Source organism: Strigops habroptila, chromosome 9, assembly GCF_004027225.2.
Source record: "Strigops habroptila isolate Jane chromosome 9, bStrHab1.2.pri, whole genome shotgun sequence".
NCBI classification, from domain to species: domain Eukaryota; kingdom Metazoa; phylum Chordata; class Aves; order Psittaciformes; family Psittacidae; genus Strigops; species Strigops habroptila.
The window spans coordinates 20,528,500-20,544,282 of NC_044285.2; the positions used below are offsets into that span (position 1 = coordinate 20,528,500).

General features: G+C 45.9%; 1 protein-coding gene across 2 annotated transcripts in view; it reads left to right on the plus strand.

The window, feature by feature from the left end:
• The first annotated feature begins 6,025 nt into the window (after positions 1-6,025).
• The window catches only part of HCN4 (hyperpolarization activated cyclic nucleotide gated potassium channel 4), a 94,303-nt gene continuing 84,545 nt past the window's right edge, over positions 6,026-15,783 (plus strand). Inside the window, exons 1-2 of one of the 2 annotated variants that reach the window (XM_030498335.1) lie at positions 6,026-6,030; positions 10,325-10,523. In XM_030498335.1, the coding sequence (XP_030354195.1) occupies positions 10,378-10,523 (146 nt within the window). In that variant the 5' untranslated portion in view covers positions 6,026-6,030; positions 10,325-10,377. Of the gene's footprint in view, positions 6,031-9,122; positions 10,524-15,783 lie in introns of those variants that run through there. The other variant, XM_030498334.1, reaches the window with a different exon arrangement.

A 15,783-nucleotide genomic window follows, 5' to 3' on the forward strand; every position in this document is an offset into this window, starting at 1 on the left:
ACAGGTAGAATGACGAAAGCAGCTCTGCCACCACTCTCTTGTAAAGCAGGGAGTAAGTGCATGGCCAAGGACTACATGTTTGAGGGCTACAGATCTGCCCCTTTGAGGGCTATAGATCTGCCCCTTGTGAAAAGCCAAAGACTACTTAAAGTCCCAGGAAGATGTTTTAACAAGTTCTGTGTCAGCCCTAGGCTTGATGGGAATACCAAGTCATTTTGAATCTCACATTCATTAGATTTCACAGCAAGACTCAGTCTTCTCAAGGTATTCCCCTCCAGCTTTCTCCCTGCTGTAAGAAGTGAAGCATTCTGGAGTGCTGGGAAGTGTGGGGGCACACACCTGATCTGAACCTTTTCCCTGCTGAGAAGTTGGAATTAAAAAAGCAACAACAAAATTTGTGAGTTTCCCCCCCCTCCCCGTTGCTCATGAACTGGGTATTTTTATCACCACACAGTGCTAAATAAATCCTGTCACCTAATCCTGTTAAGTGAAACCTGCAAATCCAAGGAAGGAGAAGTCTTGCTCCAGTGAGACAAGGATTTGTGGAGGGTTTTGCAGAATGGTGAAAAACAAAGACAGAATTAACAAGGACAAAAGTGGCTGATAATATATATACCATTTTTTGAACAGCAGCCTGTGGAGCACCTACCATGACATGACATTGCTCAAAATGATGTTTGTTTTTGTTGTTGCTGCTTAACCTTAAGTGCTTCCTCTTCTGTAGAGTATGCACTGAGATGTCACCAGCTCCAGAGTGCTGTTTAATCTGACATCCCTCTATGGGAGTAGGAGGAGAAGATGGTTGCAGTGTCTAGGTCTGCTTTGCTAAACTACTTTATATGTACGTAAATAACTTTTTTCTTACAGCAGTAGTGAACAGAAGCAGTGAGCAGAAATAAATGGGTTTTGCTAGTAACTTTCTGCTAGACAGCATAGGAGCATGTATGACCTGGGAAGCTGAATGGACACATGTCCTGGGTCATCTCAGGCAAGTTCTTTATGCCAGACCCAGTGAAGGTCAAAGGTGGGATGTATTGCAGCGTGTCACTCCTGTGAGCCCAACCAAGCCTATAGTGGGACATTGAACCTTTCAGTCCTGTGCCTTGGTGGCTCTCTGGGGACCACGGGCCAGCCATTGTGCTGAGCAGGAAACAACCCAGGCAGGAGGGGAATGCTGTAGCCACAAATTGCCTCTCCCCATCATCTCACTGCAGCTCAGCCGTGTGCAGGGCTGCACACACCTTCACATCATCCAGAACCCTGTCACCAAGATGTAAGCTTTATTTAAAAAGAAAACAACAGACAGTTCTCACTTTCCTCCTGAACTGCAGCTGGTGAAGCAAATGTCACTTTCCTGTTCCCTTAGTGTCCCACAGGAAGCATCTTAGTGAAGTTGCTCCATTGAACACAAGATTTAAGATACCATCAGTCAGTAGGAGAGCACAGGAGGGAATATGATTCTGTCAACTAATGGGTTAGGGAAAAATCAGGAAGGCCTGTCTGCCGGTCTTGTTCCCAGGAATGTTTATACACATCACACAGGAAAGGGCTTTGTCTAAAAAGAAGATAAAGTCTAGGAAAACAGCATGTAGAACTGCTGTGTGTTGTTCTGCCCTTGCGTTTAGCAGCACAGAGCAGTAACATTAGCTGCAGTGTGCAGTTTTCTCATTGATTTCCCCCAAAAAAGGCTCCGTGTTCACAGAAGAGCTGGGTGGGAGGAATCCCTCCCCCTCACAAACACACACACGCAAACGCAAGACTACCATCCACCGAGACACATTTATACAATGATGAACTGATCCTATCAAGGCAATGGCCTCAAGAGCCTGTAGAGCTTTGTTTAAACTCTTACACAAAGGTCAGTAGAGTGTTTGAAAACAAATGAAAGCAGAGGCTGTGAAAACGAATCAATGGGAGTCCCTGGGTGGACTTTGGGAAGCGCTACAGCATGGGGCAGGGCTGGTCACTCCCTGCCTGTGCAGAGCCCAACACAGCCTCGCTGCTCTGCTCCAGCAGCATCTGAGCATGTGGCCGTGTTTAATCACAGCTGGCTTGTGGGCCACTGTGGAAGATGAAATCTTAGTTAGTCCTTACTCTGTAGGCCTGAGAATGAAGGAGATGCCTGCATGAATAGATGTGGCTAGCAAGGAGGATTCAGGGAAGGAGAGGCACAGAGAAGAAAACGCTCTGTCTCCACCCTTCTGGGTTTACTGGGTATTTAATCTTTGTCAAGTGTATAGCACTTGCACTTCCTTTTATTAGGAAGTCCAAATCTCATTTTACACTGGCCATTTGGGTAATACATTGGTTCCTAAAATACCAGTTAAAAAAAAAGAGACCAGGAAAAGTGCATTTTCTCTTTTTTTCTCTTCTATACATACAACCTTCTTGTTACCAAAACCAGCAGGTTTGGCTTTAACTTTCAAAAGAAGTAAATTCACTTTTTGGTAAAGATAAGGTTTTCAGAATGTCAGCTTAGTTGGTTAAGAGCAAGAATGACCATAAAGAAGCTTATAATGGAAGTTCATACCCTCCTTAATGGCAGCATCACAGGACAACTTCATCAAGCAGGAGGGTGAAAGTGATGCAGACAATTCTCTCCTGCCTTCTTTCCATGTTCTTAGTTTCTTCTCTTCTGTTTTGGATCCACCCTTCTCTGCCTTTTTTCTGTGTTTTAGCACCTTTCAACAAAGCCTTCTTTAAAACTAAACAAGCAAAAAGGCTTCAGACCGCACTGAACTGGCATTTGAAGACCAAGAGGTTGTTTACGCTGCTGCTATATTCTGCTCCTGTGCTGTTTAGACTGGGACTGGACAACCTTCCTCTGCTGGGGTTTTGAGATCAGCAGGATTTTCTGGGTGTTTCAGTAACAGCCATGATTAAACAGAAACATATGACAGACAGAGGCTCAAATTGGACCTGGAGTGCTTTTTTTGATCCAGAAGGGAGGTAAAAGCTTGATAAAAGAAGCACAAATGTGCACGTGTAGACACAGACAGGTGCAAACTCAAGGAAACAATCTCCAGATTTAGGATAGCCATGAGATCCTTCTGGAGTTGAGTGGGTTATATCCGGTACCACTGAAGGGCTGGCTTCTAAAAGCAAAGCCCAGACAGAGGGGGCCTTTATTTTGATGCCACAGAATTCTTTGCAGCCTTATCAACTGAAGCCTATTCCCTTTCCTCTACTTATCTACTGGCTCCGTGCGGCACTTGGCGTTGCTGACAGTTGCAGACACTGCTGCTGAGCAACAGACATGGCAGTGGCACAAATCACTTTCTTGCAAGATAATGGGAATGTCTTGAGGACTCAGGCTGGCCTAACCTGGTTGCTTGTTTGTAAAGGATGTACTTCTGCCAGTAAGGAATGAAATGCAGGCAGAAATACTCCGTCTCCTTTGCCTTTGACCATGATTTTATTGGCAGGGAAATTCTACTCCATTTAAGTTGCTGGGTGGGAGGGATGCCTACCTGAAGCCCCCTCTGTGGGTAGCAGCATGAGCAGGGTATCTGTGAGGGGCAACGATAAAGCAGGATCTTCTGCTTGAAGCCCTCCCGCTGCCATAGTGTTCAGACGTGCTGGCTAAGCTTGGCTTTGCAATTTTGCTATCTTCAGGAGTTCAGAAATCCTGCTTAAGCATGGAAACATCTGAGTTTGTTCTCCAAAATCATGAAATGACTTCTAGCATCTTGTTTAAGGAAATGAAATTCATACAGTCATGCTTTGTATCCATCAGTCTGTCAGTTCCCTCCTACTAATACTTCAACTTGTTTGATGGTTTAAAACAAATTTGACAGAGGGATTTTGTCTCAAAGATAGTATCTTCCTACATATTTGTGAAAGTAGTTGGTAAAGAGTAAATAGAGTAAAAAAGAGTAAAGAGAGAATTCCTCTTGAGTCATAGAAACATTGAATTAAAGGATAACTTAGCTTGAAATGAATCTCTGAGGGCGTTCTACTCCAAGCTCCTGCAGCCTATGCACCAGCCTTAAGAAATGACTAGCCATTAGAGAATCCACAACAGTACAATTAGGAATTCTGGAGGAAAAGTTTGTGCTGGATCCTGCATGTTAGACATGGGAGACTCCAGTGACAAGGCATAAATCTATGGGACATTTCTTTCCTAGTATTTTGCTCACAGTGCATCTTGTTTCTAATTAGTCTTATTTTGGAGTTTAAAATCTTCCACCTGTCTTCATCAGTTTGCTGCAGGGAGGTGGTGTTAAGATACATCCATTAGGAATTCTTAAACCAGAGCTGTTTAAATGTCTGAGAGGTGCTATGGCTTTAAAACTTTGCAGTTGCATCAACAGCACAATGTTGAGTTTGTTTGATTCACCAAGGAAGAGGAAGGGTTAAAGTCAGCCCTGACCGCATTCACCTCACTAAGACTTGCCAAGGTTGGGGGCTTCCATTCCTGTTGTTGGAGACAATAGCACATTTCCCATCAAATCTAGCCCTGCCTGAGAATCCAGAATAGTACAGTTCAGGTAGGCAGGAGATCCATCGGCGGGGACAGGCTGCTGAAAGGGATCCGTTATTCTTTGTGAGGCCACAGCTCATTAAATGTGGGAGAAGGGCGCTATTTTGAGCAGGAGTCCTTTGCTAGTCACTGACCTGATCCAGTCTTAGCAAACCTCCCCATGCTGTCCCAACCCTCTCCTGAATAATTCCAGATGAGGGTAGAAAAACAAGCTAGTTCTTGGGTTTGAAATAGAAATTTGATGGAATATGCATTTGGAAGGCAAATTTTACTGAAGTCCAAGATGCAAGCTTAATATGAACATCCCAGTGTGAATATTGGAAAATTCATGGGTAGAGTTTAGACCATAATGTAAGAATGTGGGTACTTTGTAAACTAAAAATGATTGTGACTGAATCATGTAGTTGCTCTAGTCTCAGATTCTGTGTAGTTTCTCTTCCTCACAGCTTCATACCTCCCTACCTATCTCTATTTTTCTAATTCTGTAAAGGTTTCTATTCTGCGAGGGGAATATTAAAGGTCAGATGGCCAGACACTCATGCTTATCTGTTTCCAGCTGTGATTTTTAGCTCCTTGTTTCAGTGAGGGTCACCAGCAAAACATCCAAACATCCTGAAACTCTGGGAGGTTTATTCTCTGCATAGTCTGAGACTTCTTTCCATAGATACCAGCACAGCTGGTTCGTTGGATAACATCTCCTTCTTTGCAGTCCAGTGGCAGAGCTGTTTGTTAGTTGTAAGCATGTTCCCCACAATGTGTCCTAGACAAGGGCTCATTTTTTAATCTTGATTTCAAGGGTGAAGAGAGTGGGATTGCGCCAGATTTGTTTGCCACTGGAAGCTGGAATGAATATAGCTTTTCAAGCACTTCCTGATACAAGCTTTTCTGTGCTGTTGTGGATCTCCTGCTGCTAGCTCTCTCACCAGGCTCCACAGTCCATTGTTGTTAGGGACCTGTTCAGTATCTCTCTGCTCCCACTGATGGACTTTGAACTGTTCTTTCTCCCAGCCCAAAACAATTCTTGTGTAGCAACAGTGGACTTCTTCCTTCCATCCTGACGTCCAGATCTGTGGGACTCCTCTCTCCCCAGAGTCCAGCATCCTGGCACGGATCTCACATCCCATTGCTCAGCTGTTTCCTTTATCATGGCCAAATCCTCAGCTCCTCTCTTTGCTGTGCCTTAAACAGGTTTCAACACATGTTCCAGCAGTTCAATCCTCCACTTTACTGTTTTTATAAGGAACATGGTAGAGCAAGAAAAACACACTGCCTGAATTTCAACAAGCACAAGTGTGACAGCACACGTGGGTAGTTAATAAGGGTGAGGGAAGGTAGGATTTGTATATTTATAGTGATTATTTCTCTATTATCTTCTAGGTCTGATATCAGCTGCAGGGGCAGCAAGTGCAGATTCTACCACTAAAACTCTGAGGTAGAATTTCCCTTGTTTGTAGCATTGAATAATTCATGAATTTCACATGTCAGTTATGAGTTACTGCCTGCCTGCGAGGCAGCTTCAGAAGGACTTGCTCCCATTCTTCCAATCTGTACCACATGTTTGTGGACTCCTTTTTCATCTGAGAACGCAAGGGTTCAAGGATGATGATGAAACTCTGCCCCATGCAGCATGCAGAAAGCTTGTACTGCTGCTTTCTGTACCCCGAGCCAGAGGACTGCAGTTTTTATGGTTCTCACTGTTCTTCCATAGTCCCGAGCTCCTTTGAAATGGGTTTTTTCCCATTTGCATTGCAGACCTGGGTTGTTATTAAAACAACACCACATATATACATATATAAATATATATATAAATACACATACATACATAAATGTATACATAAAGATATGTATGTATATATGAGCTGGCAAAATCCCCTAAGAAACAAGTGAATCTTTGGCTGCTTCACTTGCGTTCTCCCTACTAAATCCATTCCATTTGTCTCTATGCCAAGTCTTAGATCAGTAACTGACAAGCACTGTTTAAAAGGAGATCATTTCCCTCAAAACCAGTTCTCCCTTTTCCTGGCAGGTGGGTTCTCTATACCCGCTTTGGGTGTGCTGTGCAGGCAATGATAGGCAGGACCTGGTCCTGCAGCAGTCCTGGCTCTTCTGAAATGTGCCTATAAAGGTCTGTTTGCTGACATGGAAAGAGCTGCCATAACGCTGACAATAAGTAATGTCCACAACAGTAGTTTCATACCATTAGACAGGGATAATTCCCAGCCTTCTGCACTTAGTTCTTGGAAGGCTCTCAAATAAAATACCATTATTTTGAAGTTCTCTGGACACAAAATTGTCATTACATTTTAAGGACTTCGTAATGTCCTCAGAGTTTGGTACCTGTAATTCCTGGAGCCACGTGTTTAGAAGCATTTAGGAACCCCCACTTGGAGACAGAGCTGCAGAAGGATGCGCCTTCTGGTTTTTAGCACTTTGGGCTGTCTACTAGACAAGGCCTAGACCCAATATAGCACTGAGTTTCTTATTTCTGGGCATGGGGATATCTGTGTGCTTCTGGAACAGTGCAGCAGTCAGCCTGACTCAGTCTTTGCAGCTGATAATTTCTGTCCTAGCTACAGAAGGGATAAAGGAGCATTCTGCAGCTTGGATGCACTGTTGTGTTCCTTCCCCACTTCAGGGCTGTAAGAGAATCTTGTTTGTGTCACCAAATACAGCAGCACTTGGAAAACAATCCCAGAGAGGCCAGGACATAAAGAAGGTGGCTAGAATACCTATAGCTGAGAGAGGACAAACTGCTTGAGCATGTCCTTTATTGCTCTGTCATTCTCTGGGAATGTTAGGGACTGTGTTTAAAAAGCTGCATCAGTTTATGCACCTCATTAATCAAAACACATCCTTTTGGAAGGCAGTTGATTGCAGCTTAGGCTCAGAAGTGGTTACACCTCAGCATCCCTGCCTGGAGGAGGGAAGAAGAGGAGGAAAAAGACCTTGCATGCTGTCACTGGCTTGGTTTGCATTATCTAATCTACAGGAGCGTTTGAAAACTGAGATTTATTTCCGCAGAAAAGCTTGTTCTACCAGAAATTGTGATGAAAATAATAATATTAAATAATGTTTGCACTGGGTAGCTTCACCGAGGAGTATTTCACATGAGTCACAGCCCATCTGGGTTGTGCCAGGAGGTGGGAGGATGAGAGGAGCAGGTGAATGCTTCAGAGAAAGGATTCAAGAGACAGCAGACAAACAATGATGAGAAAGAATGTGCTGTGTATGTGTATGGTGAAGTCACTGCTGATGCCTGCATTTCCTTGAAGTAAGAGCTTCAGTAACATCTGCTGCTTTAAATGCCAGAGGTACCTGAGGCGAGTGGCAAGGGACTCCTGGAAGGGAAAAGGGGAATATTTGCTATGAAAGCAGAAGTGCAGACATGGGTGAGAATTTCCTCGCTGCTTGCAGTGGGCATTGGTTGCCTTTGTTTAGCCTCCCTTCCTCCCTGCCTGCCTGCACAATTCATGTTCTTGCCTTTTCCCAGGAGCTAGGATTTTAAATGGAGAAAACAAACATTCCAGAAAGCCTCAGATAGCGAATCTATGCAAAAATATAGGCACTCTCTATACGGCTAAACAGATTCTTCATTTAACTCCACTGGTTTTAAAGGCTTTACATTAGGAAATCATTTGAATCGTAAGAGCTTCTTAAACACAATGGAATAAACAGCCATTCCCAAAGAAGGGCAGAGCAGGACTGATTGCCACCTCTTTTCCTCTCAAAGAACAAAAGGTAGGAAAATGCCTGATTTTAGCCTTTTTCCCCCACCGCTTTGGCCTCTGGCATACGAGGTGCATTGTAGCCCTCAATGAAAGGAAGCAGGATTCCCATGTGGAGCTGTCACTTACCCAGGACCAGCCTCCTGGGAGCCCTGCTAGTGGAGGGTGAGTGAGCCGCAGAAAGTGCTGACTCAGGTGCCCACTGGGAAGTGGGTTTCCCTGTGTCGTGTGGCAGGGAGAGCCCACACATCCCTCCTTCCTCACCATCATTCCAGCAGGGGAGCTCTTCCAGATGCAGCTTGCTTCTCTTTTTTTTTTTTTGGAATGATTTCTACAGCTCCAGCCCCACAGTGGAGAGATAGTGCTGGTTTGCATGTCTAACGGGGAAGCAAGGCAGCCGAGCAAAACCAGACCTTCCACACCAGGGCTACTTTCCACACAGGTGCAAACCACAACGTTTTTCCCATCAGGCAAACTCCTGCTGGGAAAGCCAGGCACTCCCTGTTTTGCATGCAAGGGAGATTTTCAAGGTGAACCGCTGTTTAGATTTGGATTCACCCCTCCCCACAACCCCCTCCTCACCCCATGTCTTCACAAGCCAACCTGCAACAAAGCCACCACAACTCCAGAAGGAGCAGGGACCATAAGCATCTAAGAGAAAAAGGAATCTTCTTGCTCCTATTGTTTTTTTCATTTATTTTATTGCATGTTTATGCTGCTATTGTTAAATCCCAGCCGGCCAGTACTTCCTGCCATTAAACCACGGGTGCATCCAGCCCGGCTCTGCTGGCTAAAGCTGAGCCACGGGTGACTTTGGCTCCGCAGCGGGAGCTCTGCAGCTCCGCAGCGGCAGCAGCAGCGTTGCGGTGCCCGCTGAGGCACACACCCCCTTGGCAGCCAGGCGTTGCCCTTTTAAGAAGCCCGGGTGCTGGCTCAGGTAGGCAGAGCCTGCGTGCAGTAGTCGCTCCTATGGCAACCCAATAGAATGGGATCGCTTCATGAATATTCCCAGGAGCAGGAGCTGCATGAGGAATAAGTGATGACAGTGATGTAAGCAAGCAGTGGCTGCTGCAGGTTGCAGTTCATTGTGTTATTGGCCGGCAGGTTGAGGAGTTTAAGGCACCCGGGCTTGAGCTTGGCTTTCCGGATGATGTCTGCCCGCCGGGAGACACGGCACATTTGCATCTCGATGCCAACATGGCAAAGCGGCTGCTGCTGCTGCTGCCGCCCTCCCTCACCTTCCAGCAAGAAGTGTGTGGCTCTCCTCTAGACTTCTTGCCCGGTGCTCTGGATCTGAACAGACAGGGATTGCAGTAACACTCACCAAGGGGAGGCAAGCAGCAAGTAGCCAAATCGGGACAACGGAGGGGGGGGCTTTTTTTGCCTTCCCTCTTTTTTTTTTTTTTTCCTCTCCTTCTCTTCTGGATGCAGAGCCTGTGTTTTGATGCAGAGCCTGTGGATGCCACAGTCTGGTAAGGAGATGACACGCCAGTGTCTGGTCCCTTCTGCCCCTTGAGCTGGGAGCAGGGGCCTGGGGCAGTGACGGTTCCCCTCCTTGGGCAGAGCGAGGGGGTCTCTCCCTCTTACTGAGCAGCAGCAGCAGCAGCAGCCATGGACAAGCTGCCCCCCTCCATGCGGAAGAGACTCTACAGCCTGCCCCAGCAGATAGGACCCAAGGCGTCGATCATGGATGAGGAGGAAGACAGCGACAAGGACACCCGGAGGAAAAGCATCAGGCTGAAGCCACTGCCTTCGCCCTCTGCTGGGAGCACCCGGGCTCTCGGGGGAGACCCTGGCCGAGGGGGTGACCCCAGCCTCGTGGAGACAGAGGCGGGCAGCAAGGGCGCCAAGACGAGCACCAACGGGGACTGCCGCCGCTTCAAAGGGAGCCTGTCCTCGCTGACCAGCAGGCACCTCCACGACGCGGCCGAGGAGAAGAGGCTGATCGGCGGCGAAGGGGAGCCGGCCTCCCCCAGTGAGGACAAGAGCCCCCCTGGCAGTTCGGAGCTGGAGCAGGGACTGCCAGCGCCCCCCCCACCAGCGTCCCCCCCGGAGCCCCAGCAGCAGCCCCCCCGGGCTTGCTCCTCTACCTCCATCAAAGTGGAAGGAGGTGGAGGGTGTGACCAGATCACCCCAGATGAGGAGCAGAGGCTGGGCCAAGCCGGTTTCATGCAGAGGCAGTTTGGGGCCATGCTCCAGCCGGGGGTCAACAAATTCTCCTTGAGGATGTTTGGCAGCCAGAAGGCCGTGGAGAGAGAGCAGGAAAGGGTTAAGTCTGCTGGGTTCTGGATCATCCATCCCTACAGCGACTTCAGGTACAATCCCCCCCTGCTGGCCCACCCAAAACTAGCTGGCCTCCCCCTCCCCTCCCATGTCCAACTCAGACCTTTCTGCACAGTGCACACACCCAGGCAGAACTTTCCTTCATTTCCTAGTCAGAGGAGCTGGAGGACACATCCAAGATCTGCTCCAGCCAAACAATCTGCAGATTTCATTTCTATTTAAGCTTAGTTCTAGTGACCCCACACTAGTAGTAATTTTAAATTGTGTTTTTAAACCAACAAATGTGTTTTCACGTTGGCTTTTTATAAGGGAAAATCTTCTCTGTAAGTTCAGTGTAAATGGGGAAAAATGCTCCCACCTGATGCACAACTCTTAGACTAAAAGTGTGGTGGCTTCTGCTGCGTAACTAGTCCTACACCTCCAGTTCAGAACATACGGTCTGCCTCATTCCTGTTTCAGATCCTGGTTTTGTACCTCTTGACTCCTCTCCCTGGTTCCCAAAGAGTTAGGGCAGGATGTTGCTACTGTTGCTGTACTGCAGCAGCACTTGTCAGGAATTGGTATGTGCAAGGGAGAGCAGCAGTCCTTAAGAAGGAGCTTAACACCTTCAGAGTCTTACAGAGAAAGATTTTCTCTTTTGCATCTGCAGATCCATATTTGCAAAATTCATTTGGATAGGGAATAGTTAACATTGTCTTTGTGAAAGAGATGGCTTGCTTTCACTCAGACAGCAACGTTTCCATGAAGATTAATAAGGACATTAACTTGTAAACCCTACAGCCATTTTTTATGGAGTTCTGTATAGCAGAGGGGTTGGCTTTGGGTATTTCCCTGTCTCATGCCCAGGTGAATCGTCCTCTGCAATATGTATGTAAAGTACTGCAATCAATAATTAATTACTTAGTGCAGTCAATGGCTAAGGTTTATTGCTTCAACTTTCACTACAACTGGCTTACACCTCACATTTAAAAGCACACAGAAGAACATTATTCAAACACATATCTATCAAGCGACATGATTTTATGGAATTCTTGGACTCTTCAAGAAAGCTTGCATTGGTCCCTGAATGCAGTTAGAAAGATAATGGCAGGAAGGAGCTGCAGGGTGGATTTGGGTGCCCAAAGACAGAAACCTCTTGATACTACCTACTAGGGGTTTAGCAAGCAGTCCACATGCTTAGAAGGTTCAGCACTGGCACCAAACAGATTCCTGCACATTTATTCGGATTAACAAATGTTATTAGAAAGCTTTGTGCAGTGGAAGACTGCGCTGTCATCTGAATTCAGTGCATTCCAGTCTCCTGAGCACACAGCTGACCGAGCATATGAGGGTTTCCAGGAGCTACATCATGATACATAGTCCTTGCAAGTACAATCTTACTCAAACCCTGATGGGAAAGAGTCTGAAATTGCCTCCCAGTTGTGACTGATCAAGTCATACCTCCCAAACACAGTGAAACAGGAGAGTCATTAGCTTTAAAAAGAACAAACCCAATTTCATACTCTTGGCTATTGTTTGGATTATTTGCTATGGTCTGGAGTTTAACCACTTTGCTTTCCCAGGTTATCCTAGCAAGGTGTTCTCAGTGGTTCACACCCTCAAGGAATTTTGGCTTTAGTCTCTGGGTTGTGTTTGGATTTATACAAAAGTAGCATTCAGTTTGCATATCTTTTATGTATCTGTACAGTGGATCTGTTCCCTTCCATCTTTCTGACTACGTTTTCAGCACAGAACCAGGCTGGCAAACTTCAGTGACAGGATTGGAGCAGTAGCTGAGGTAACCACCTTGCCCAAGGTGAGATGCTCCTAAGAGTTTATTTTTTGAAGATTCTTAGTGAACCAATCCTGCCTCCTTAAAACAGTGCAGGAAATTAGGAGGTGAGTTTTGACTGCTGAGGTACTCGGCTGTAGGGCCACTCCTAGCCTTGCACAAAGGACTGAGATACACAGGCAAGCTCAGACTCTGCCCAGCCAGAGGATCACACCGAGGCCGCTAACAGCCATTCGTATGCATGCAGCTATATATGTATGTATCCATGTGTGACTCCTTGGTATTAATAATATCATCCTCCCTGATGTAGCTTTGCATTTGTGCAGAGAAAGCACAGCGAGTTGGGTATCTGCACCCTGGTGCAAGACACTCTCTGCTTGGGGTCGGATTCATTTGGCTGCTTTGTGTTTCTTCTCAGTTGATGCTAGAAGCCTTGCACACAGATATGTGCCTTCTCCTACTGTTCTCTACCAGCATCAGATGGAGCAGTGGTACTGGTTGTACAGAGAGACATCTAAACAGGTGGGGAGGATTTGGATGTGCTACCCTATGGTCAGTATGTATATTTTCCAGGGAACTTTGTTCACCCCTGCTTCTGGGTCACTTGCAGCATATCTGTTTGAATATGAATGTGCTTAGGGATAACGCGTGGGCTTCCATGAAAAATGACCTCTGAACAATGGCTGCCTTGAAGGAGAAGAGTGGGAGCGTTCCCAGATACTCTTGGGGTTTTGTATTCCCTCCTCCTCTGAATACTGCTAAAGCATCTGTCTTGGAAACATCTCACATGAATAATAATATTTTCTGACCTCTGAAATGCAGCAGATTGCACCAAAGAGCAGATATTATCAAACTATTTGCAAGAACTCTATCCTTGAGCCAAAGGACTCTCTTTTCTGCTTTGCAAATTACGCAGTGCAATGCGTGATTGCTCCTTGTTACCGATGGGTGCAGAGTCTGGAGCATCAGGACCTTATCTCCATTATCCTGCACTTCTCTGCCACCAAAACTGCACAGCAGCATTTGGTGGACATGGTTCAAGTCAAATATTTAGACCCAGATCTTGTTTTCTGTCGTTTTGGAGAACCCAGTTTCAGCTCTGAGAGTGAGCTGTATCTCCAGGCGTTGTGGTAGAGATCCAGACCTTGTGACTCTTGTCCTCAGTACAGCTTGAGATGTGAAGTTTTGAATGGAACACTCCAGACTATTTACTGGAGCTCAATTCTGCTGCAAAATGACATAGGTGTCATTCCTCTGCCTTCATAGAGTTGCTTCTCCTTCGCAGTATGTGAGAGAAGTTCCTCGTTTAGCACGGAACAGAGGCTTTCATTATAGGCTTATTAAATTATCCTTTTAGCATCTAACATGGCTAATTCCAGTGGCAAATCTATGACCCTCCAAGAGTAAAGCAAATTAATATAGATTAAGGCTCTGTTGGTTTCTGCTTTTAGTCCATTGTGAGGGGAAAAGACACCAAATGACCTTTATAAAAACCAAACTCCCCGCCCCTGAGTACTCATGACTAATGCAGTGGACTAGTTCTGGAAGCACTTAAAAGGTGGCTTAGCAATTTCTAATGAAAATAAGAATCCTAGCTCCATTTCTGAGGTGCAGCTGTATGTGCTCACGGCTTGAGTTTAGTTGCATCTGGGGTTGATTGCACATTGGTGCAGAGCCAAATGCTATTTCCTAGATCAAGATTTATTTGTGACTTTGAAAGCTTTTCCACTGGATAGATAGAATTGTAGTTTATTGCTAAGAGGAAGCATTGATCCAGTACAATTGGTTTAATAAAAAAATTCCAGACAAAAAATTATCTATCTAGTTTGTAGCTGGACTGAAGCATATTGGGTGTAGCTGCTCTCCAGAATTGCTTGTAAAAAGGTGTAGCATGCTGCTTTTAGAAAGGCCCGAGAACAGACACACTATCCGAAGGGCCAGAATAGTCCAAACAGTGGATGTAAATAATAATTCACTGCCCAGTAATCTATTAACTGCTTCACAGAAAAGAGAAGCTGCTGCCTCCTTGAAAACAATGGAAAATATCCCACTCAGTAGCAGACCCAACTTCAGATTTTAGGATTTGTCTTTTCATTGTTCTTCTTTACTTGTGATAGTTGTGTGCAAACAGATCCCATTTTTCATTTGCTTTGTGTGCCAGAGCCCCCTGTCTGCTTGGGAGCCTGCGGAGATTTCTGTGGCACCCAAAGGAATCGATGCTCAGGTAGGGGAATTCCTGCAGAACAAAGTCATTTGCTCCCCTTCCTGCTGCTCCAGACCTCTGAGCAGTGTCATTCAGGGACACTCATGGGGAATCAGTGGGATTTACTAATTCCAGTGCTAAACGCTGAACCCAATAGCAGTGGTGAGATTGAGTAAAAGTGGGGAGGATGCATGTTTCCCTTTTCCACTCTCTTGAGTAGAACTGATTCCCTGCATTCCTGATGGGAATGCTGCTCCAGCAGTGGAGTCTGTTCTTCCTAAGCTTTCACTGTGTTGTGAGGAGGGTGAGCAGTGTGTGAAGCATACAGCACTGCTCCCTGACTGCAGGTCACTTGGGTGGCTGTTGCTCTCCCTGCTCTCAGGCAATAACACCCTTTTCTGCAGCCCAGAATGATGCTGCTTGCACCCGCCTTGCTTCACATTCAGAGGCTGCCCACAGCCCCTCATATGACTTGCCCACTGCTCATAGCAAACTAAAATGAAAGCTGCCCATTGTGTGAGCCTTATGTCCAGCAAATTGAAATTTGGCTTCAGAGAAACCTCTGCTTAAAGAGAAAGGTCAGGGACGCAGTTGCATTTGCAGCAGAAGCTGTCATTAAAAACAAACCCAAAGTGCAGCTCAGGCCCAGGTTTATTGCTAGGCAGCTCATTGACTGTGCGAGCTTCTTTTCGTGTTCATGCTGATGGCGGTTGCCTCAAAATAGTGTGGGGACACTGTTGGCTGAGAAGGGGGAGATGTTTTCCTGAAGTCACATCTTGCTGTCTTTACTGCAGAGAACTTTTCTGCCAATTCCCAGGGCAGCTTTGCTGGAGCAGAATGAGAGGAATAATATGAGAGATAATCCAAATCCCGCTGAACAGCATGGATTGGATTTCTGTTCTCTTCACTGGACTGTGAATCAGGCTGCAGGAGAAGAAACATGGGTTTGTGACCATAAACTAAGGAGACCAAACTAGTGCAGCCACATTTCCCATGGCCACAGACAAGTCATCACATCTTCACATCATGAGGGGGAGGATCAAAACCCCACACTAGAAAATCAGTGTGGGGACACAGGTTTTAGTATGAGACAAGTTCAGATGCTACCGAAGGCAGTGTTTAGAGTAGGAAGGCCTTGGTAGGAGAAACACCTCAGCGTATCACCATAATAAGTTTTAAAACTATAATCATACAATATTACAGTACTTTCATGAATGTTCAGGTGCAGAAAATGAGATGAAAGTGTCTAAGTAAATACTAAAGCAAGCATTGAGATTTAAGATGAAGATTTTCTGCATAAACTGAATTCAGGCCCTTC